Below are 21,875 nucleotides of genomic sequence, written 5' to 3' on the forward strand. Positions count from 1 at the left end.
AGACTGAGTCTCACTGCATCTCTTTTAGAGAGCCTCCTTCCATTCTCCAGATAGCGATAGCAGGTCTTTAAATGTCCTCTCACATTAAGGGCAGGCAGGAGGGAGGATGAAAGCAGCAGCAAAGCACTCTGGATCCCACTGGCTGACAGACTGTAGCTCCCACTGCTTCCCATCCAGCCATGAAGATACAGTCTGTGACTCTTCTTAGGGCTAACTCAGTAAACCCCATCTTTTCCCACTAAAGCATCTGCTCAGTTAGGCCTCTATTCTGCTGGGAGCCACGAGAAGTTACTACAGCCCAGGGTGACCTGCAGGCTGCTTCCTGCGCGGCTCTGCCGGGTGGCCCCGTGATGCAGTCGATGCCTTTGGAGGGTGCAGAGCCAGCTCCTGGCATCCAACTCTACCTCTTAGCGCACAGCGAGGCTTCCCACCGCAACAGCAGCACAGGCCAGACCACGATCTCTGGAGGATGTTCCCAACCCAGGGGGCCTTTGCTTCTGTGGGTCACCCTTCTGGTCAGAGGAAGGCAACCACATTGTTCTCTTCATCACATGCAAATTAAGTGCGACCTCTTGCTTGCTAACGAGGTGCCAAGGCTAGCAGGGCAGTTCCAGAGGAGCTGGATGGCCAAGAGGAGGGTTAGCCTCACAGCCAACCCCACAGCCCAGGCCCGGCCCGGCCGTAGAGAAACGGGTGAGTCTGAAATGGCTGGAAACATGGGAGATGCGACGGTGGGTTTTAAGGTTTGGGGGATGGAGGAACAGGACGGGGTAGGGGCAGGGATCCCAGATTTTTTCCGCTTCAGATTCCTCCTGTTATTATTCTCTGTCTTTGTTGCTCAGCTATGGGTCCAAATTCAATGTCAGAAATAAACGAGGACTTTGAAATACAAAACAGGAGTGAGTGCTGTTCTTTGGCAGGCAACACAAAACGGGGTTTATCTGGCACTGCTATGTTGGTGCAAGGATTTTTCCTGCTCCTGCTTTCCTTCTTCTTGTGTCCCTCTTCCTCCCTTGCCTCTGGCCTAGGTACATATATTTCAGACCCGCAGTTTTACAGTTTAGCTCTTTATTGTGTCACAGAATTTTTTGTGTGCTTTGGAAATGGTCCATGTAGGAGAAGAACCCGCAGGGCAGATCAGAGAGGCAGCTGCTGGTGTCTGCGGGCTGGCCTCTGCGCCCCACCGCCTCCAACTAGAGCTCTGCAGGGATGACTCCAGCAGAGACAGCCTTTCCCAACTCACTTCTCAGTAGCTTTCTAGGAACTGATGGTTTGTCTTGTGTAAAATCCTCTTGGTGGAGAGGGAACAGTGTTTACTAAGTCCTAGGAATCCCTCCTCGCTGAGCAGACTGGTCTACAGGGACTGGGTCCATGGCCAAGCCAAGTGGGATGGCTTCAAGTGGTAAAGTCTAGCTTGAGGGGACTCCTGCCCCTGAACTTGGAAGGGAAGAAGAGCCTGGCAGCGCTCAGGGTGATCTGAGCCGACACGACCGGCAGCAAGCCTTCCTGTAGTACCAGTGAGAGCACAGCTTCACCTTCAGCACCAGCACGCAGTTGGCCGTCGTTTTGTCTTCACAGTCTTCTTCTGGGGAGCAGAACCAGCCACAGAAGGGGTTAAAAAGGAGATGTGCTTCCCCCAAAGGGCTCCCAAGGGCTCCCCTCCCGCCCCACTCTCCGGTCTTACCTGGTGCCTCTGTGGGGCAGGGCTGGAGTTGGCACGTCTGCCTGGCCTCTGGTTTGGAAGCGGGGTTGCAGCCCTGAGCCAGCGCTTCCCCTTGGTAACACTTCACCTCACGCAGTCGCACGCCAGCACCGCAAGTCTTGCTGCACTGTTGGGATCCAGAGAGAGGAAAGGGACCGTGAGAGGCATTTTTTAATTCTTCTACAGTTCCCAAGCTCTTTCTTCCAGTGAGGCCTCCCAGTTCCTACTTTGGAGACTGTTCTTGAGTTCTGGGTCAAATCTCACACTAATCTCAAACTTATGCTCCTGCTTTTTGCTGGAGGAGAACCTCCCTGAGCTCCAGACAAACCCACGGAGGAGTTCGCTTTCATCTCTTTACTGCAACTTGGAACTGGTTTTGCTTTGAGTGTTGATGCTGTGATAGAAGTTGGAGAAAATGGTTGCTGCAACCCAGGCCCAGCTTCCCCCGTGTTTCTGTTCCCTAAATGCTCACCAGTTAAAATTAGGGAATAGACAGACCACCGACTCCTGGCAGGGGAGGAGGCACAGCTCTACCCTGTATACCTGCAGCCTGTTCTTGCTGGCTATAATCCACATGCTCCAAGGTCTTCTCCAACTTGCATGTACCAGTCCCACCACCTGCTGCCTGGTCTGCAGAAGAACAGAGCTCATGGGCCCTTCCAGACCTAACAAAGCCCTCAGCAGAAGCGGAAACCCTCAGCGCAGGACGTGCTCCGCCAACTAGGGTTATGAGGCCTCCTCTCCTCGCTCCCCACTCCCCTGAGCCCTACCTGGGACCAGGAGGTAGTGAACCACGTTGAGCACGGCCTTCTGAAACAGGCAGCTTGTTCCTCAGGTTTTTGAGAGGCTTCGCAGTGCTTCTCCGGGTATTCCTTGTACACACCGTTCTCCAGGCCCGCGCACAAGACCACGCGGGTCTTCATCCCTCGCCCACAGCTGGCGTTGCACTGGGAAAGACAAAAGAACAGGCAGGTAACAAATGATGCTCCTCACCTGTAGAGCTTCTGGTAAGATGGGATCCTGCTCAGGAGCAAGGTGTTTAATGCGTGAGCCAACACCAGTCTAACAGAGGTGGTGCTTCCCAGCTCACAAGACCAATGGGTATCTGCAAAGGAGCCAAATTTCTTAGGAAGCAAGGACAGGAGCTAGTAATTAGTGAATTTGGGAATGCCAAATTCACCTTGGCTGGCCTCCAGAGCAGCTACCACAAGGGACCTGGAGCAGCCAAGGTAAGACAACAAGAGGCTGTTTCTGTTTTATTTTACACGTACCTGCGTTCTCAAAAATCACGTAGCCTATTTGTGTAGCAACCTCAACCTACATCTTGGAGTACAGGCGAGCTTTGCATGGGCCAGAAGGGACTCACTGCCTTGGGACACCACCCCGAGAAGCAGCAGGAGGCAGGATCTGATTCCAGCTCCGCTCCCTAAAGCCCACGGAGGCAGCTGCCAGTCTGAAATTTCACTGCTTTGAGCCCTTCTTCACCAGGGCAGGCCCAGCACAGCCAGCTTTCACCCACCCTTAGCCACCCTGCGACCTCAAGCTGATCGGCAGAGAGACCACAGCGGAAGCAAAGAAGCTGGTGCACGCAAAGGTGAGGAGCTCAGCTGCTCTTTCAGAGTTCAAGTGAGTTTTCAGCTGCATTGCAGCACGGTGTGTGACCCACATGCAGGCCAGAGCTTGAGAGGGTTATGGAACTGCCATGGGTGCCCAGGCTTAACCAGTTTGTGCTCGTTACCAGCGCTGGACTCAGCTGAATGCAATCCACAGCTAGTAAAGGGTAGCAAAAGGAGAACAGGGGTTTAGCTACTGTTGAGGAGGGGAGGGCATGGTTGTTTCTTTGGTTCCCTAGATATGAAGCTGATTTTGTTGCAGCTTTCTCTTTAGCGGTGGGACCAGAATCTTGAGGGAATGAGTGCATGTTCTGGACAAAAAGCTCTGCTGGGGTGTTTGCAGCTTCCAGCTGGAAGCCAGAGGTGGGAGAGGAGTTTATGCTTACAATATTGCTGCCCTCCGATGGAGGTCCCTGGGAAGGCAGCAAATGATACAAACTTTGGGGTGGCCTTTTGGGTATAGCAGTAGACAAGCTGGGGTATTTATTGCTCCTCCTCTCTCTCTGGAAGGAGCCAGGATGAGCGTATAACTCTATGGTTGGAAGTCACACCACAAAACCTTGCTCTGCCGAGGGCGCCGGGCTCCCACCATCTCCTGTGGGACATGGGGTGGGAAGGAGGGCTGAGGACGCAGGGCTGGTCTTGGCTTTACCTGGTCCCACTCCTGTTCCACCCAGTGTGCGGGGCAGTTCTTGTCTCCACACGGGTGGACAGCCAGGGGCTTGGTGGCTGGGTCACACTGGGAGTTGGAGATGACTTTGCCCTCCAGGTTGCGGCACGCGATGAAGCGGCTCATGCGTCCCTCACCACACGAACCTGAGCACTTGGAGGAATAAAAGGCATTTAGACACATCAAAAAGCAGGAAGGTGGGGGGGGGGGGTCAGGGTTGGTTGTGTAAGGAGACCAGAGTCCAGACCCCAGCCCTGCCGCTGGGACTGGGGCACTAGATCCCACGGGTCTTTAGCAGTATATTTAGCCAGGGCCTTCCGTTCTCGAGGTGGTGTGAAGGTTACTGAAGGGAGCTCACCTCACCGCTAATCAGAACTTCCAGCATGTTGAGGCAAAAAAACCCTCAGATTATTCTAGTGTCTTTAGCTTAGCCTCTGCCAGAAGAAAGCCAAACGAAAGCAGCAGCACGGCTGCCCACCCGCTCCCTCCCAGCAGCCCTGCAGCTCTGGCACCGGGTGCAAGGAGAAGCAGATCCTCTGGACTCACCGGGCCCCAGTCCGAAGCCATCCAGCGGCGGTCGCAGGGTGGGCCTGTGCAGGCCTTCTCGCTGCTGGGCTTGCGGGACTCATCGCACAGGGGCGCTTCCACCGAGCAGCGCACCTCCCGCTTCATCGTCCCCTGTGTGCCACACCAGGCCGAACACTGCAACAGAACAGTCAGCAGAGACCAAGGGGGTGAGCAAAGGCGAGGGGGGCAGCTACGCCTCCTCCCGTTCTCCCCCTGCAGCACTGGGGAAGAGGGAAGGGCCCCAACAGAGACAGAAAAAAAGCGAGTCCGCCTCTGTCTCTGCTGCTTAATTGCTTTGAGTCTTAGAGCTCCAGCGCTCCAAGATGCTGAGGATTGCACTGCTATTCAAAGCCACTGGACAGCCTCACTGTCCCAGTCCCAAGCAGCCTGTGGGAAGCCAAAGGGATTTTGACTGGTTTTTAGCTCCATGCTGTTTCCCTACCTGCCCTTAGTTAAACACTTGGAAGAGGAAGGTAAAGCCTCCTGCTGATAGGGCTTTTGTTTGGTCCATGTCCTGCTTGAGAAGCGACCTTAGAAAAACTGTTTTGCAATGACTCTTGTTCACAGGGCAGTGCCAGAACAGGGGAGCAGTGGGTAAAGGCAGTCCTGGCTTCCCCAGGTTGGACTCGATGATCTGGTGGGTCTTTTCCAACCTGGTGATTCTATGATTCTATGACTGGAGGCTTCCTCAACACTCAACATCTGCCAGCCGCCTCCCTCCAGGCCCTTGGCCCAGCCCTGGGTGCTTACGTCTGGGAGCAAAGCTCCCCTGCTGCCTACCTCGGACCACTCGGAGAGCTCCCACTGGGGCCCACAGGCCTTGTTCTTGCAGACTTTCCTCTCCATGGGCCTGGCCAACCCAACTGATTCACAGAGGTCATCGTAGACAGAGCTGTCAAAGCCTGGAGCCAGCATCTTCCAGCAGCGCACAGTGCGGTACTGATAGCCCTCACCACAGGTCCTGGAGCATTCGCTCCACTGGCTGGTCTCCCACCTGCACGAGCAGTTCCCAGGAGAGAAAGCACAGAGAAAAACCCAGGTAAGGAGGACAAGGGACACAGGGAGGCTGGGGAGTGCCTGCACGCCCAGGATACCCTGACCCAGTAGCTGTTGCTGTGAATCTGCTCACCACGTCTGTTAAAGCAACGATGATCTTGAAAGCAAATTTTGCCCTTACCAGGCAATTTAGGCAGCAAATTCCTTCCCTCTTTTTGCTTAGAAGGGGATCCAGGGGCTTAGCTGTGGAAGTGTATCTTCCAGTCCAGAAATGGCTGTATACTTTGGGAAGAAAACGGTCCTTACAAAGATACGTTGTCCCTATGGGCAACTGATGCCATTTCCACTCACCTCGGCTGGCAATCTCTCCCTGTGCAAAATTCATGAGTAGGTTCTGGTCGGGTTAGGGCATCACAGTACGTTTCATCCACTTCCACTCCATCATATCGGACGCACATTGCATAGGAAGTGCTGATACCTGCTGGGCAATCAAGACCCTCTCTTGGTCAGGCTCCCTCAGATCCGAAAGCCTTTTCCCACCAAGATTAAATTACTGGAGCGCTCACTGCATCTGAAACTCTACCTGCCGTTTTAAAAAAAAACACCAGTATTCCCTCCACCAACAGCCAAAAAGAACCTCACATGACAAGTCACCAGAAGACAGACCTACCTGAAGTGCACGTGGAACTGCAAGGGGCGTAAGCTGAGACTTTCCACCGATACATGTCAGCCAGGCTGATGTCGTCATGGCCCACGGGGCTCACATCAAACTCGTTGCTGCAGAAAAAGGAGGTGGCATGAGCTAAAAATGAAAAATCGAGGTCAACATAATATAGTGAATGTCCTCCTCACTGTCTTTGAAGATGGGAAGAAACCCAGTGTTTCTGCTGTCCATCTTCCCCACCTCGGGCAAAATGGACCACTGATGAGCAGGGAGTGTAAAGCCTTGATCTAACCCCTAAATTTAATTAACAAGGCTGTAAAAAGCCATGGGTCAACATCAGGAGGCATCATTCCCAGTGAGATTTTGGTCTTTTGAACACGTGGGTGCCTTCAGCCTCAGTTCATGCTAACACCTTGAGAGGTATGAAGTAAGGTTGGAAAGGGGAGCTCAAGCAAGGTCCCTCTTATCATATATTGTGGTGGGAGAGTTCACATGTGGCTCACCAGAAATGGTTACAAGTTGGCCCTTGTTTTCCTGCCAAATGCTGAAGTTGCAGAGGCCAGAAAAATGGGATGGAAGGGGCATGATGTGCTGGTAAACATTTGCATGTGATGAGACACAGACTCCTGGCCTTCTTTATGATCCCATAAGTGTTCACCCCCAGGTCCTTCCGAACCCATTTTACTGGATCCCTTAGAGGCAGGGGTGAAATACCTCCTGGGAGCTCTGCATCAGGCCAGTTGTGCTAACTGGTCTTTGGAGGACACACCACTGGTCAAGTATCTACAGCAACTGCATGGATTGACATTGCACAATGGGGACACCAAAGACAGCAGTGAAACGACAGAGGATTTTCATGACCCGCCCTCCCGAGTTAACCACGCTCCTGTTTTGCCCAGAAAATCAAGCGGCACCTTTCAGTGCCAGGGGCTTGCAGAGGCTCTGCCTGGTCGATGTCTGCGGTGGGGCTGGCACCTAGCAGAGGGCTCTCCACAGATGCCATCGTGCTGTAGTTGGCCGCTTCCCCCTGACTCTCAGGAAACGCTTCCACCTTCAAGTCCTCCAGCGAGTTCTTAGGGGCCGGCGCTTTGTGGAGGCGCTGAGGCCACCGGGCAGCCACTTCGGTCCGTAGTTGTGCCGTGGAGTTCCTTGGGGCCAGCCTGGCTACCAGGTGCTGCAGCTCCCTACAGAAGGCAGTGTTCTGCGGGTCTCGGTGACACAGTCGTTTGAAGAGACGGAGCCTGGAGGACGCTATGCGGCTGCTCTCTGAGACCTCGGGCCTCCTCATGCTGTAGGGTACAGCTGTGCTGATGGAAATCTGATTGAACCTGAGAGCTGGGGGCGAGAAAAACAGAGATGCTTTAATTATCTTGGGTGGCTTACACTTCAGCGTGTGATATAGAATCATAGAATAACCAGGTCGGAAGAGACCCACCGGATCATCGAGTCCAACCATATCTAACAAGGCACAACTGAGTATCCAGCCTCAAAATTGTGCCAGCAGGGTGCACCAAGAGGATTTAATTGCCCTGGTCTAAGCAATACTTTGCTCCTGAATTGTCTGGCTTTCCCAGACTGACAGCAGATTTGACTCATCACCTTGTGATCACCAGACTGTTGCCAAGACCTGTTGCTGTCACTGCCCTGTTTACCAAGCTCAGGTGCCACGGGACTGCCCTGCCTGACCAGGCACTGCCTGATCTGTACCTGGGCCACCCTCTCCCAGCTTCCTTTTCTTCAGGGAGCTACTGGCCCTTGCTCCTCCCTGACAGTTTCCACCACGTTATTAATCACCTGCTCTGATGGTGAAGCCACCTTAGATTTCAAGACCAAAGTGAGATGACTGCTTTCAGTGAACAAAGTGGGAAAGAAGGAAAAACAAAGCAACCGACCCAACTCTGTTTCTCCACCAACCGCTGCTGCTTCATCCTCCTCTTCCTCTCCTGTGTTTGTGTGGTAGATCTGTCTCATCTGGAAGTCATACTTCTCTTTGCCTTGTTCCCAGCTCCAGTCCTGTGTGTGACTGGTGGAGTTGGTTTGGAAGAAGGGCAAATGGCTGAAGCCTAGATCTTCATGCCCTTTTCTTAGAGGAAGCTGTTCATTAGTATCATCTGGTGAAAGGGGGAGCCACGTTGCATTGAAGTCCTGAGCAGCTCTGGAGTTGGCTGGAACGGGATGGTTCTGGCTGGTCTTTGGTAGGTGATGATAGAGGGGTCTGTCTACAGCAGGGGCTGCAGTTCGGAGCAGTGGTGTCCGTGGTACAGTATAGTCATAAGTTATGTGTGGCATTTTCCCATTAAAGTTATAGTACTGGAGGAAACAAGGAAAGAAAACAAAGCCATTTTCATTTTAAGGCCACCTATTTCCCAAAGACCTCTTCCAGCCACATCCATTTTGTGATAGATGTTCAAAGGAAGTAGTATCCTCATACATCCCTGAGGAACCCCTCCCCTCTCCAAGACAATATCTGGCTTCCTCAGCCACCTACACACTCAGGTTTGGCTTGGGAAGCAGATTAATATTCCCTTTTTCTGAGGGAGGCCCACAGTTTTGGGACAGGCAAGACAGGAAGGCTTACAACTGCCTCCTCACATACCATGGCGTTCAGAGACTGGTTAGTGGGCCCATGAGCTATGATGTACTCCAGCCCATCTGAGTTCAGGCTCGAGGGCCGCCGGTACTTGAAGATCGTGCCAGCTACCCTGAAGTTCTGAGGGTTGTCGATGGCAGAGTGGCCATTGAAGAAGAAATGCCCGGATTCATCTGCAAGTGCTTGAAAGAGAGAGAAAAGGGACAAATGTGATGCTCCATGCAGAGCACCGGGGCTGTGCTGACACTGAGGAGAGCACAGAACCATAGAATCACCAGGTTGGAAAGGACTCACTGGATCATCGAGTCCAACCATCCCCATCAATCACTAAACCATGTCCCAAATAGCTCATGACTGAGAAAAGCCCAACAGAAGAACCTCAGGCCCTCCGCCGTTCATCTTCCATCTCAGGTCAGATCAGCAGAGTTCAACGCCTGCTGCTTTTATTTCCCTCTCCAACAAGAGCACAAACGTCTTCACAACAGGGAGTGCCCAGAGTGGTTTCTCAGTGTGCCGCCTGCCCCTCCCTGCTAGAGATGTGGCACCTTTGGTTTATGGAGAGATGAAGTGCTCGCCTGGATGGAAGTGAACAGAGCCCTCTGCCCACCTCCCAGGCAGCCGAACCGAGATTTCCCCATCCATCCTGCTTACCTAGGATGTTTTCTGTTTTCCTGCGCTCAATAATGAGGATATCTGTGGCACCAGCAGGGATGTTGGTGATAAACATGTAACCTGAGGAACAGAACAGAGAGTGAGGAAACCCCGCAAACAGAATAAAAAGGTCTAGGAAGGGAAAGCAGCTCCTGGGATAAGTGTGGGCGTAGGAGGGCAGTGCTGCCCTTCAGGGGCAGGACGCTATGGACATAAATGCATGTTGTGCCAGTCTGTGAGCTCTAATCCCTGCTCCTTTCTCACGTCCCATTACGGGTCTCCAAGGCTCAATCTGAGCACTGCTGGGTTTGGAGTCAGGAAGGAACTGCACAACTGATAGGAACAGTTGGACTCGATGATCCAGTGGGACCTTTCCAACCTAGTGACTCTATGATTCTAAGTACAACAGTTTGGCTTTAGGTGTGTGAACGAACATCTTCTCACGCTCTTTCTGGTAAGAGCACAGAAAAAGCTTACTAGTGATCAGGGCTGATGCTGACCAGAGGATGGAAGAGACACAGGTCCCCTCAGCTCCTGAATTAACAGAATTTGTTTCAGGAGTAGCATAAAAATTGACCTTTTGAAAGCAGAGGAAATAAGAAAGCTCTTAATTACGTGGTCTGGCAGCTCGTCTTTCCTGCTAGAAATGCAGGTCTCATCCGTTCTGCAAGATTTTATAAGGACTGGAATGGGAGGGCAAAAGTGCATCTGTTTTGCTAGGAGGGTGAGCATCATTGACTCTGCCCTGGAAAGGAGCCTGAGCGCTTCTCTAGTCTGTGTTTTGCAAAGAGCGAGGCCGACCAGTGGAACAACAACGTGAAATGATGTTCCAAAGCATCCTCAAACCACAGTTGATTAATTACTAATGAGCATACCACAGTCTATTCCTTCTGTGGGTGGAGGAATGGGCCATGAGGCTGCAAGGGATGAATCTCAGCCCAGTTTCGGAGGGACTGTCCCTCGGCTGTGCCCATCATAGGACTGGGGAAAGCAGAAGGCTCAGCGCAGGCTAAAACAAACGCTGTGACCCTCGTTGTAGGAGCTTTAGTTTCAAATGGACACGTAGCACAAATAAAAGAAGATTCATTGATTTCTTCACATTATCTGAGGTGGGCAAGATGCCAAAATCAATAGGAACAAATAGATCCCCAGCTGCTTCCTATCGTAAAGAGGTGAAGGGAAACCTTACCAGCCTAATATACAGCTCATCAAACCAATCTCCTCCGATGATTAAGTGAAAAGCACAAAATACAGGCAATTAAGAAAGGGTGGTGCTCTTCAGCTCTTTCCACCAAGCAGCTGGTAAACTCCTACCCATGTTCAAGCCAGTCACCCTTCATGGCAGCTGGTGGTAAGAAGGAGCAGGTGAAGTCTCCGGACTGTGGGAGCAGGGAGTACCTATCTGTGAGATTGCCTTTCGGAAGCTGCCCGAGACACGGTGGCAAGTGCTGCCGTCCCCTCCACACACCCTGCATCTGTCCATCGTCCGGGGTGAGTACAGGCTCCCATCGCACCCGACTGGCTGCAAAGAATAAAACAACAGAAGGATTCCTGGGGCCAGCGTTATCGCCACAGGTGAGCAGCTTTTCAAGGAAATGCTACTGTGCTCTTTCCGTGAGGTTCTGGGGGAGGACCTGGGTTATCTCAGAGCAGAGTAACAAGTGAATCCAACAGCAGCAGAAATCCACCTGCGGAACTTGGGAGCACCTACGCTGTTGCCCCTGAAGCTGGGGTAGGGGCCTGTGCGTGTAGGTGAATGGAGCGAGACTCGGGTGAGCTCTTTCGGTTCCTTCTGTCTCTGAGTTTAGGCCAATCCTTCTCACTGAAATACTCAAGAGGAGGGAGCTGGCCTCTTCTCCCAAGTGACAGGGGACAGGACAAGAGGGAATGGCCTCAAGCTCCACCAGGGGAGGTTTAGGCTGAACATTAGGAAAAAAAATTTCACAGAAAGGGTCATTGGGTGCTGGAACAGGCTAACCAGGGAGGGGGTTGAGTCACCTTCCCTGGAGGTGTTTAAGGGACGGGTGAATGAGGTGCTGAGGGACATGGTTTAGTGATTGATTGGAATGGTTGGACCCGATGATCCGGTGGGTCTTTTCCAGCCTGGTGATTCTATAATTCTTGCATACAACTTAACTCTTCAGGAGATGCTGCACCAAAGGCAGGCCTTTCTGAGGTTGTAAGGCACCTCTAATAGTGTAAACAAGCACCCCTCATCCTTGCTATATGAGGTGAAAAATCAAACGGAAGATTTAAAAATTTTTTTTAATTAGATGACGGTGTAAACAAAGCCACAATTCCACCTTCTCTGTGCTGGAAGGAAAGTGCCATCACTCGGTGGGAACACGTGGATGTATATAACTCCCTTTATGTGAACCTCTCTGCTTTCCTGTAGCCCACAGGCATTCAAGAGTGAATGTAATTACTCCACACCAGGCCTCAGTTTCAATTCCCCACTGGGACCTCTGGCCTTGTGATGACCGGGAGATCCAGTCACGTACTTGCCCTACCAGTTCCTCAGCTACTACCTCCCCGAACCTCACCTCGCACTTCCCATTGATGCAGACCCCTTGATAGGTTCTGTCCTTGCAGGAGGTACCATCCTGAGCTGGGGCCATCAGCTGCCTCTCTCCACTCCGGGTGGTGCACTGGAGGTCACAGGGCTTGCTGGAGATACTAGTGTAGTCGTCTGAAGGGACAGAGGTGGAAAGTCACCAGGCAGCTCAAGCTGCTCAGAGATAGGCAGTGAGGAAGGGGACTTTTTTCTTATCCATACACGTGGTTTGACACAACCTTGGATATTCCTGCTGCCCGAGGCGAAACCCTGAGGCTACGGGTATTGTAGCAGTTAAGGGGTGATGGTGTGAGGCTGCAGCTGGGGACCATGCCTAGCAGAAATATTTCTTGCAAAGTGTCTTCCTTTCCGTACTCTCTCCCCTTTGCAGTGCCATCCCCTGTGCCAGACACGGGAATCTCCATCAGCAGACCAGGCTGCACAAGGGCAAGCGAGACCTGTAAGAGGGGCCCTGACTACGCCCCATGTAGCTGAGCAACTAAAGTTAGAGGTGCAGGTGTTCCATGTCCCCTTGGCGGCTAACGGAAAGAGGGTCACATCCTAGGCGAGCTCAATCTGCGCCTCAGCGGCCACCTGGCAACCCACGTGAGGTGATGTGTCTCGCCTGTGTAGGAAATGGGATGGGCATCCTCCTCAGAACAACCCAGTGGGAAGCACGCTGGGTGCCGGAGGCGGCCACAGTGGTAAAAGGCACAAAGAGCATCAACACCCACGCTGCCAAGGTGACTGCTGGTTAGCCAAGACAACTCAGGAAAGCCTGTGTCCTGTTTGCCCACCAGCACTTGCTGCTGTAGGATCCAAAACAGAAGCAATGTGTTGAGAGAGGAGGCCTGGCTGGGTGGAGCAGTTCTGTGAAGAGACAGGGAATGATTTCTCCAGAGCAGAGAGCACAGGGAAGTGCTTCCAGACTAGCCAGGAGCATCCATCCCGTGTTCCCTGGGACTTTCCCCTTCTCCCATGTCTGAGAAAATCCTGTGGGTGTTTTCTCACCCTGATCCTTTGTGTGAAGCCGTGAAAACCCACCTGGATAGAGAGGCATCCAGTGGTAGTAGCGCTTCCCAAAGGCTTTGGCATTGAAACTGGAGCACTGCTGCTGCTTGAAGCTTGCTGTGTTGGCTGGGCAGGGCTATGGAGGGAATAAATGTGATCAAAAGCTCTCTTATAGCACAGCCATGGTTGTGACAGCTGCTTGTACCTGCTGCATCCTTGCAGGATGAAAATGCCCTGTCCACCCTGGAAGGAATCAGTGTGATGGACTTTGAGGTGCTGTAACACAGGCAGAAAGGCCAGGCTTCCATTGCCAAAGTCCCCTCAGACAGCTGTATTTAACAGTCATGCAAAAAATACTTCCAGCAAAGGGAAAAGCATACTGGAAAACCTTCATCCCTACTCCCACACCACAACAAATATGTTTTCATATGCTTTTCCCCCCACCTCTCAGTCCCAGAGAGCACAACCCATCTCCCAGCGCCTTCAAAGGCGTCATCAACCACTCCAGGAGCAGATCGTGCCCCTTGTCAGCATTTCTTGGACAGACCAGTCACACCCCGAGTGCCGGTGCTCTTGCAGCTCTAAGTGTGACCCCCTAAGCCCCAGACTCCCCTGCAAGGACCAGTCAGTACTGGAAGCAGTTCTTACCTGCTGCTGGCACAGTTGGTAGAGTTTGGCTTGACCAACGCACATGGTGCTGTTTGTCCCCTGGGGCATCTGGAGCCTTTAAAGCAGAAAGTAAAAGAGCTGGATGTGTGTGAAGTATTCAGCATGATGGAGAAGCCAAGTCTGACTTACTGGGGAGAAGGAAAGCCTCCTGGATGTAGACTAGCCAACATCTCCTCTGAAACACCTCTTCAGAGCTTTTAGGGGGACAGTGATTTTTAAGCTATTCTTGTTTTAAGGCAGGTTGAGCCAACAGGAACAAATCCAATATCACCACTCCTGCGTCCCTTCACCTCTCAGCTCCAAAAGAGTTGATGTGACAAGAGGACAACCAAAACCTGAAGATCCATCACTCCCAGCATGATTTAAAGTGGGCAGGGGAGTTGATTTCAGGATTTGCTGAGCAGCAGGCAGTGAGATTGCACCTCCCATGGGGACTGGCTGCCTTAAAATATTAGCAGGAAAGGCTTGGTGCAGACAATGAGCCAAAGCCACGGGAATTTCTCAACACTTGATGCTTTAGCTCTGACCAGCAGGAGTTATCCAGGGGGTGCCAGAGTCCTTCCAGGGGGTGCCGGAGCCCTTCACTGAGGCAAAGAAGAAAACATTTTTGAAAGCTAGGAAGATGTAGCGAGAATGGTTGAGATCACAGATTAGGACAGCGTGGCGTGTTTAAAGGTCAACAGCAGACAATGTGTTAATAGTACTGGAAACTTAGGGTGCATTACGCAATGAGGAATTCTGTAGGCATATTCAGACCGGACTGGTCAGAGGTAGCGCAGCCTTCCCTCCACAGTAAAGCTCTACACAATGTAGGCAAAGCCTAAATTCACATCAAAAGGCTTGAAAACTGCCATCCCTTCCAGCTGAAGCAGAGCCTGCCTGCAGGCCCAGGCAGAAATTGTTTTGTGGGCATACTTGGCTCGCACTTAAGCTGTTCTCCTTAAAGCCACAGAAACCTTTTGGCTGAGTTTTATGCTGGGCTTTTTTTTTTGTTTTAATTCAGACTTGAACCCTGGAGCAAAACGCCGCAGCAAAGCCCTCCCCGCCCCAGCTGTGGAGGCACCGACAGAGCGGACGCCAAATCTCTCTTCTGGCAGCAGGCAAAGGGCAGAAGGGCAGCTCTGGCTGCAGCGGGGGCGACAGCCCCAGGCTCCCTCCCACCCTGTTTCCCACTGCTCTCCCACGGCCACGGTGCGCTGGGGAGGAGAAGCAGCACAGAGGCATCAGCAAAGCCTTGGTTAGTGGAGAAGCCGCCTCCAGGCGCTGCAGCTCATCTGCTTTGGGGACAAATGTGGCCATAGGGGACAAACGGAGATACTGTCAGGTGACAGCCAGATAAATGACAGAGGGAAAAAGACTTGCAAGCTCTGCAGGGAACAAAGAAGGGAAATTGCTGAGACGTGGCTGAGCTGGCTGCTGCCAGGAGTAAATCAAGTCCCCATAAAATGTCTGGGAAATGTACCCACATCCTCAGCACAGGAACTGGCTACAAATCAGGGTTAGGTTGGTTGGAGCTGCCACAGTAAGCTAGGGATTGCAAAAGAGAGGGGAAGAGGAACAGAACCAGTCCTCCCCAGGCCACACACTCATCACCTTCAAGGCTCTCACAGACCCCGAGAAGAGACAAACCCCTTGTTCCCCATGGGATGAGCCAAGCTGAGCGAGTGCAATGCTGAGGGGGCCTGTCCCCTGTCACCGCCTGCTCACCACCTACCCCATGGGCAACAGCTGCAGAAGAGAGAAGGGACAACCCTGCAAACCCAGGATGTTTGGCCCCAGAACGCAGGTCGGGGCATCATCCCATTTCCCCACTGCCGCTTGAGACCTGGCCAGGGGCACAGGCTGGGACACGACTCACCTCTGTCTCAAGCAGTGCCTCTCCCGGGACATCACACCTCCCCCGCAGGACCGGGAGCAGGTGGACCAGGAGCTCCACTCTCCCCACCACTTGGTGACTTCTTCATCCCAGGGGCCAGCTCCATTCGCTGCCTCACTACTGTCCTGACAGAAACAGAGGACAGTTAGCTGGAGAACTTGGCTCCTCACCGGGAGCCCTGTGAGTCCACACCAGGCACACACGTCTCAAAATTCAGATTTTCCTCCGAGACTAGGTTATGCGTGGGAAGGAGGATACCTCCAGGAGAAGGGCTGTCAGGCTGGACATGCGTGACAGTAACTTCTCTTTTTTTTTTTAAGGAATTCAACTCAGATCCATGCTCTTCACCCTCCAACCTTCACAGATCCATGCTCTTCACCCTCCAACCTTCACAGAAGTCATTTTTGAGAGTGCTCCAGAACCAGAGCCTCCTACAATTGCTCTTGTCTCCTCTCCCACAGTGCTCAGGAGAGGATTGCTCCCTCTTCCAACATGCCTTGCTGGGGCTAAGCCTTTAAATTTGGCAAACCTGAGCTTTCTGGCCCCGGTGTGGTCATGGCAGCAGGCTGCTGTTGGCTGTACCTCCACATTTTCCAGTAGGTAAGGGATTCTACATTTTAGCTGGATTTTTTTTCCTTACGCTATCTTCCTGTTTAGTGTCTGATGGCCTAAAAGCTCCCAGGGACTTCAGCAAATTTTCTTGTGCAGGAACTAACATGCTGTTTACTGAAATACAGCTGTGAGTGGTGTTAAATGCAGTAATGAGTTTAACACAGCGCAGTGATTGGAACGGATTTATCCAGCTGAAAATGTTGACAGTGTTTCAGAAGTAGAAGAGAATTAATAATTTGTGGGTGAGAGAGGTGTGGTCTGCTAAAGCAAGGGCTCAGGGAAGTGGTGTCAGTGTGACTATAAACAAAATGTGCTGGTTTGTGGCTGACAGTCCTGTTGCAAAGAACTGGTCTGCAAAGTATGACTGATGGATGTGAAAGAAAACTCAGCAGGGTTTGCTCATCACTCGATGTTCTCTGTTCACTGTTCTGGTTGACTGTCTCTAGGTTTTAGGCTCTTCCGTGGTGTAATGAAGCCAAAGCGGTGTTCCTGCCTGAGAACTTGTCATTCCGGCAGCGTCTGCCAACAGAATGCCCTCTGGTAGAGGAGATGCAGCTGTAAGTTGTAACTTAGCGTGGTTGAAATGCTCATAGTGCCTTTTCTCGGGGGTAGCCAGAGCGTGTTGAAACCTACTCTGCTGAAAAAAAAAGGCACCACGTTACCTGATGCCTTGCTCTTTAGGGATTACAACAGTTGACTTAGAAAACAACACAGCAAAGCTCTTTGCCGTATTTAGATGTTCTGCCTAGAGTTGGCTTGCCTGACAGGGACCAAAGGCTGTGGCCAGCAGCTGAGTTGCTCGAGAAGAAAATGAAATTTAAAAGAAACAGACAAGTTTTTAAAAATAACTTTTTCTCTTCATCCAAATGATCATCTCAACCCGTTTCCCATGGCAATTTTTGTTTGGCTGTATGTTATCAGATTGTAAATGGAAACGCTGACTGTGTAGCTTCCACATTTACAAAGCGAAGAAACCAAAGGTCTCTTACTGTAAGGTGTTTTCAGCTAAAATCTTTCCCTGACCCCTTCTATGCCTCTCTGCGATAAGCCTCTCAAAGTCTGTGGAGGAGGACCTCTTCGCAACTCTTGTTGTTGGGAATCATAGAATCACTAGATCTACCTCTGGATGGGAAAGAGACTTTGTGTGTATGGAATGGTGGAAAGCTGCAGGCTCCTTCTTTAGGTTAGTGCTTTTGTGTGTTCTGCCTGGATGCAAGGAGACTTGGCACGTGGTGGTCAGTGGCACAGCTGAGGTTTGGTGAAGATTGGCCTCTCTACCCTTCTGTGCCTCCTTCTTCCAGCTAGAACAGGACACACAGCTCTCTGCACTATGACTTTTAGGAATGACAGGAGCCCAAATGAAGATTTATTGAAGGATGCTAGTCAAAGAGACCTTTTTTTTTTTTTTTTAATAAAATGCATTCCCTGATATCCATAAGCCCTATTCCTGCTTCCTCTCTGTAGTGGAGGCATCAATCACTTTTTAATTAGATTGATTTGGCTCTCAGGATTTCCATGACCAAGCTCCCTTGCCAGTCCTTGCCTAGGAGCACTAATTTCCTTGTGTAAGCAAGGACAATGCTGAGCTGTCCCCTTGGCCAGAGAGACTTACTGCATGACTGCACCTGAGTCCTGTGCCTGGTGACATGGAGGGGGAACTTCAGGGACTGAAAGCTGGGGCGGCTGCTTCCGATTTGTGCCAAATTTATTATATTGTCGGAAATAAACCTGCATTAACCGTGCCACACAAATGGTTCTTAGTTTTAATCGGAGAACCTTGCACTTTCCAGATTTCCAGATAATAAACTAAGGACTGTGGGACAGACTCCAGATTAGATTAGCTCCTCGCTTTAGTTTCCCAAGCCCCTCAGCAAATCCCAAGAGTTCCCTTCTGGCCAAGTGAATGCCCCCCACCCCCAGCTTCCCCCTTGCAGGGGAAATCAAAGGAGCTTTACAACAACTCTTTTACACCCTCCTGATTATAGGAGCTGCTGGAGCTGCTCTAATTTGCACTCTGCTGCAGGATCACAGAAACAGAGCAGGCAAGAAACGCCACGGCAGGAGATGCACCTAAGCTGGCTCTGCCCGAGTGTGAGTGAGGTCTCTGCCTAAAGGAGGTAAGAGGATCAGGTACGATTCCCTAGTGAGGAGGAATATAAGGCCTAGCATTTACATCCCTAGAAAAGACAGACCGAGTTCCAGTTCAGCCAGGTGTTCTCCGCAAGAATTTCCCCCAGGGGCACTTGTGGCTTGGCAAGGGTGATTACACAGCTGCAATTCTTCCTCTCTGAGGCCAACCAAGTTATTTCTGTGCCTCCCGCAGCTCCGCCAGGGGCCACGCAGCTGAGCCCGTGGCGGCTGCCCTGCTGTCCCCTTGCTGGGGGGACCTGAACTTTGAACCCCCACCTGCAAAGAACTTCTCTAGGATATGGCATTTGTCTCCAGGTTTGCCAATATCAATGATAGAAACATCACTCTCTAAGCCAGCACCACTGAACGCTTCGTCTGTCTAAGAAAACGCTCAGCAGCTGCTTCCCTTCTCCCTGCTGCCAGACAAAGGCTGCCACGAACAGAAGGCTTCGACCCTGCAGAGGAAGGGGGCCTGGACTGACATCCTATCAGATTTCCAGGCGGTCTTTCTGAAGAGCTGAAAGGGATAAAAACATTCTCTGCTGAGTCTCTGTCATGCTCTGGATCAGCTCTGAGCTATGCCGGGTTTCCCAGAAACCTGGGAATAACTGCAATTACCGTGTCGGTGGTCCAGCCGCCTGTGTCACTTATTGTTCTGCCTAATCATGAAATTCATTAGAGTCCGGGTCCTGGGAAAAAAAAAAGCTGCCTGGGAAGAGAGACCACAAACATTCCTGTCTAGTTCCCTTAACAGAGGAGCTGGGGGGAAGGCTCCTCGTAGCAGTCTGGCACGACTTAAGGACAGACCCCCCCAATGAAGGGCAAGAGTAGGTTGCAAGGCTCCCAGAAACAGCAACTGAAAATGAAATAAATCCCTCACAGACCTTTCCTGAGGCCATTAACTGCATGTCCTCTACCAAAAATGTCCATAAGCCCTTTACTAAAGGGCTTCTTTCCACAGCAAATCACACTACTTGCTGAAATACTAAGTAGCTTCAGATGTCCCAGTGCCTGGAACAGACCTCAGATTATTATCTGGAAGTGAATGACCATGCTCAATCTGGGTTTCTCATATGGTGCTCTGACTAAAGCTGGGGAGACAGACTCTACCACAACCCTGACAAAACAATAACGTTTGCAATTGCACCCTGATGTTTTACAAAAGAACTGGCATCTGCGTATAGCGATTTCTCATCCTGTCTTTGTTTCATCCTATTTAACCTATTAATGGTTGGACTCGATGATCCAGTGGGTCCTTTCCAACCTAGTGATTCTATGATTCTATTCGGGTAGATTAGAGTGTGTATCAGAGATTCAATGTCGGATGCAGACACAAAACTGTATTTTGCTTGGAAAAACTGAAATGAGATATTTCAGAAGGGGTTTCCGACGAGGGGAGGCTACCCTCAGGCAAAACAAGCAATAATTTTTATGGGATCAGGAAGAACGCTAATCTGGGGAAAAACAGTAAGCTCGATAGAAGTGTGATACTGCAGCAAGGTAACAGAAATCTGGATACGTAATAAGGTGCAGATGAAAAGCAAATTAGAAAGCTGGTGAACAAAAACCAGAGAGCTATCGAGTGCTGCTCATAATCCTTGCTCTGCCTGAAACTTCTCTGAGTTATCCCTACAGCTAAGGGCTAAACGGAACAGTCAGCAGACGTGCACGAAGGTAAAGCCACAGAGGAAATAAGACACTTGAACTTTAAAAATTAAGACAACCCCAGAACAGCAGGTACTGTGTTGTCCTTGTAGTGATGCTGGGAGCAGGGAAAGCCCTGGGACAGAGGGATGGGACAGGAGAGAGGGATGGAGGACATGGGGAGAGGGATAGGAGAGAGGGATGGAGGGGAGGGAGAGAGGGACAGGAGAGAGGGATGGAGGGGAGGGAGATGGGGACTAGGAAAGAGGGATGGAGGGGAGGGAGACAGGGACTAGGAAAGAGGGATGGAGGGGAGGGAGACAGGGACTAGGAAAGAGGGATGGAGGGGAGGGAGACGGGGACTAGGAAAGAGGGATGGAGGAGAAGGGGAGAGGGACCAGGAAAGAGAGATGGAGGAGAGGGAGAGAAGGATGGAGGGAAGGAAGAAAGAGAATGGGAGATGGGGATGGATGGGAGGGAGAGAAGGATGGAGGGAAGAGAGGGATGGAGGGAGGGGAGAGGGAACGGAAGGGAGATGGGGATGGAGAGGAGGGAGAGGGACTGGGAGGGAGGAATGAAGGGAGAGAGGGATGGAGAGGAGGGAGAGGGAATGGAAGGGAGACAGGGATGGAGGGAAAGGAGAGAGGGAACGCGAGAGAGGGACGGAGGGGAGAGAGGGATGGAGGGCAGACAGGGATGGAGGGGAAAGAGGGATGGAGTGGGGAGAGGCCCGCAGAGGAGGGAGCAGGCCGGGCCCGAGCGGCGGCAGCGGGGCCGCTTACCTCGTGTCGGCGGGGGGCGGCGGCGCCCAGGAGGAGGAGGAGGAGGAGGCGGAGGCGGGGAGCGGCGGCCATGGCGCGGCCTGCGGGGGGACATGGCTGGGCCGCGCCGCCCCTCCTCCCGGCCGGCCCCGAGCTCGGCCTCCAGCCCCGGGCCCGGCCGCGCTGCCGCCCTCCGGCTCGGCCTCCCGGCCCTGCAGCCCCAGGCGCTGCCTCTCATCCCTCCAGCCCCAAATGCCGCCTCCATTCCTCCGTTCTCGAGCTCTGCCTCCATCCCTAAGCGCTGCCTCCATCCCTCCAGCCCCAGGTGCTGCCTCTGTGCTTCCACCCCCAAGCTCTGCCCCTCATCCCTCCATCCTCAAGCTCTGCTTCCCATCCCGCCACCCCCAAGTGCTGCCTCCCATGCCTCCATCCCCAAGCACTGTCTTCCATGCCTCCAGCCCTAAGCTCTGCCTCCATCCCCCAAGTGCTGCTTCCATCCCTCCATCCCCCAAGTGCTGCTTCCATCCCTCCATCCCCAAATGCTGCCTCCCATCCCTCCATCCCCGAGCTCTCCCTCCATCCCCAAGCTCTCCCTCTGTCCCTGAGCTCTCCCTCCATCCCCGAGGGATTCCAACAATGATTCTATGAGTACTGTCAGGCTTGGTGCCATGACTGCTTCCCTGGGGATCCTGTTCCAGTGCTCCACTACCTTCTGAGCGAAGAACCTTTTCCTAATATCCAACCTAAGCCACCCCTGGCACATCTTCCTGCCATTCCCTGGGGTCCTGTCATTGCTCACCAGAGAGAAGCGATCAGCTCCTGCTCCTCCCCTTGTAAGGGAGCAGTAAACTGTGATGAGGTCTCCCCTTGGTCTCCTTTTCTCCAGGCTGAACAGACCAAGTGACTTCAGTCACTCCTCATACAGCTTCCCCTCTGAACTCTTCCTCAAATTTGTGGCTTTACTTTTTTTTTTTTTTTTTTTTTCCTGTGATGCCCAAAACTGCACCCAGCAGTCGAGCTGAGGCCACACCAGGTTGGAGCACAGCAGGACAATCTCCTCCCTCACCTGGCTTGCAATGCTGTGCTGGATGCACCCCAGGGCACACTGCTGGCTCATGTTCAACTTGCTGTCACCCAGAACCCCCAGATCCCTTCGTGCAGGGCT

The 21,875-nt window shown here is 52.2% G+C and overlaps 1 protein-coding gene across 3 annotated transcripts; it reads right to left on the reverse strand.

The window, feature by feature from the left end:
• Positions 1 to 1,071: 1,071 nt before the first annotated feature.
• On the reverse strand, positions 1,072 to 20,815 carry LOC138723173 (ADAMTS-like protein 2). Of its 3 annotated transcripts, none has more exons than XM_069862079.1 (18): positions 20,732 to 20,815; positions 15,546 to 15,688; positions 13,667 to 13,742; positions 13,052 to 13,154; positions 11,997 to 12,142; positions 10,852 to 10,975; positions 9,454 to 9,534; positions 8,809 to 8,984; positions 8,105 to 8,522; positions 7,127 to 7,547; positions 6,219 to 6,325; positions 5,900 to 6,026; positions 5,333 to 5,546; positions 4,532 to 4,687; positions 3,968 to 4,138; positions 2,473 to 2,649; positions 1,685 to 1,829; positions 1,072 to 1,585 (listed from the first exon to the last, which is right to left on the reverse strand). In XM_069862079.1, the coding sequence occupies exons 1-18, from the start codon at positions 20,801 to 20,803 to the stop codon at positions 1,467 to 1,469; spliced, it is 2,976 nt and encodes a 991-aa protein (XP_069718180.1). In that variant the 5' UTR covers positions 20,804 to 20,815; the 3' UTR covers positions 1,072 to 1,466. The 3 variants fall into 3 exon arrangements, with proteins under 3 accessions (XP_069718180.1, XP_069718179.1, XP_069718183.1); XM_069862078.1 differs by having other exon boundaries at positions 5,900 to 6,029; XM_069862082.1 differs by lacking the exons at positions 1,072 to 1,585; positions 1,685 to 1,829; positions 2,473 to 2,649 and having other exon boundaries at positions 3,974 to 4,131; positions 5,900 to 6,029.
• Between the last annotated feature and the right edge of the window lie 1,060 nt (positions 20,816 to 21,875).

This window comes from Phaenicophaeus curvirostris, chromosome 8 (assembly GCF_032191515.1).
Source record: "Phaenicophaeus curvirostris isolate KB17595 chromosome 8, BPBGC_Pcur_1.0, whole genome shotgun sequence".
Lineage (NCBI taxonomy): Eukaryota > Metazoa > Chordata > Aves > Cuculiformes > Cuculidae > Phaenicophaeus > Phaenicophaeus curvirostris.

Coding starts and splice junctions, on each gene's coding strand:
- LOC138723173 (XM_069862078.1), bottom strand. CDS start 20,803: ATGGCCGCCGCTCCCCGCCTCCGCCTCCTCCTCCTCCTCCTCCTGGGC. Junction 15,689..20,731: donor CCGCCCCCCGCCGACACGAG/GTAAGCGGCCCC, acceptor TGTTTCTGTCAG/GACAGTAGTGAGGCAGCGAA. Junction 12,143..13,051: donor CTGGATGCCTCTCTATCCAG/GTGGGTTTTCAC, acceptor CTGTCCCTTCAG/ACGACTACACTAGTATCTCC.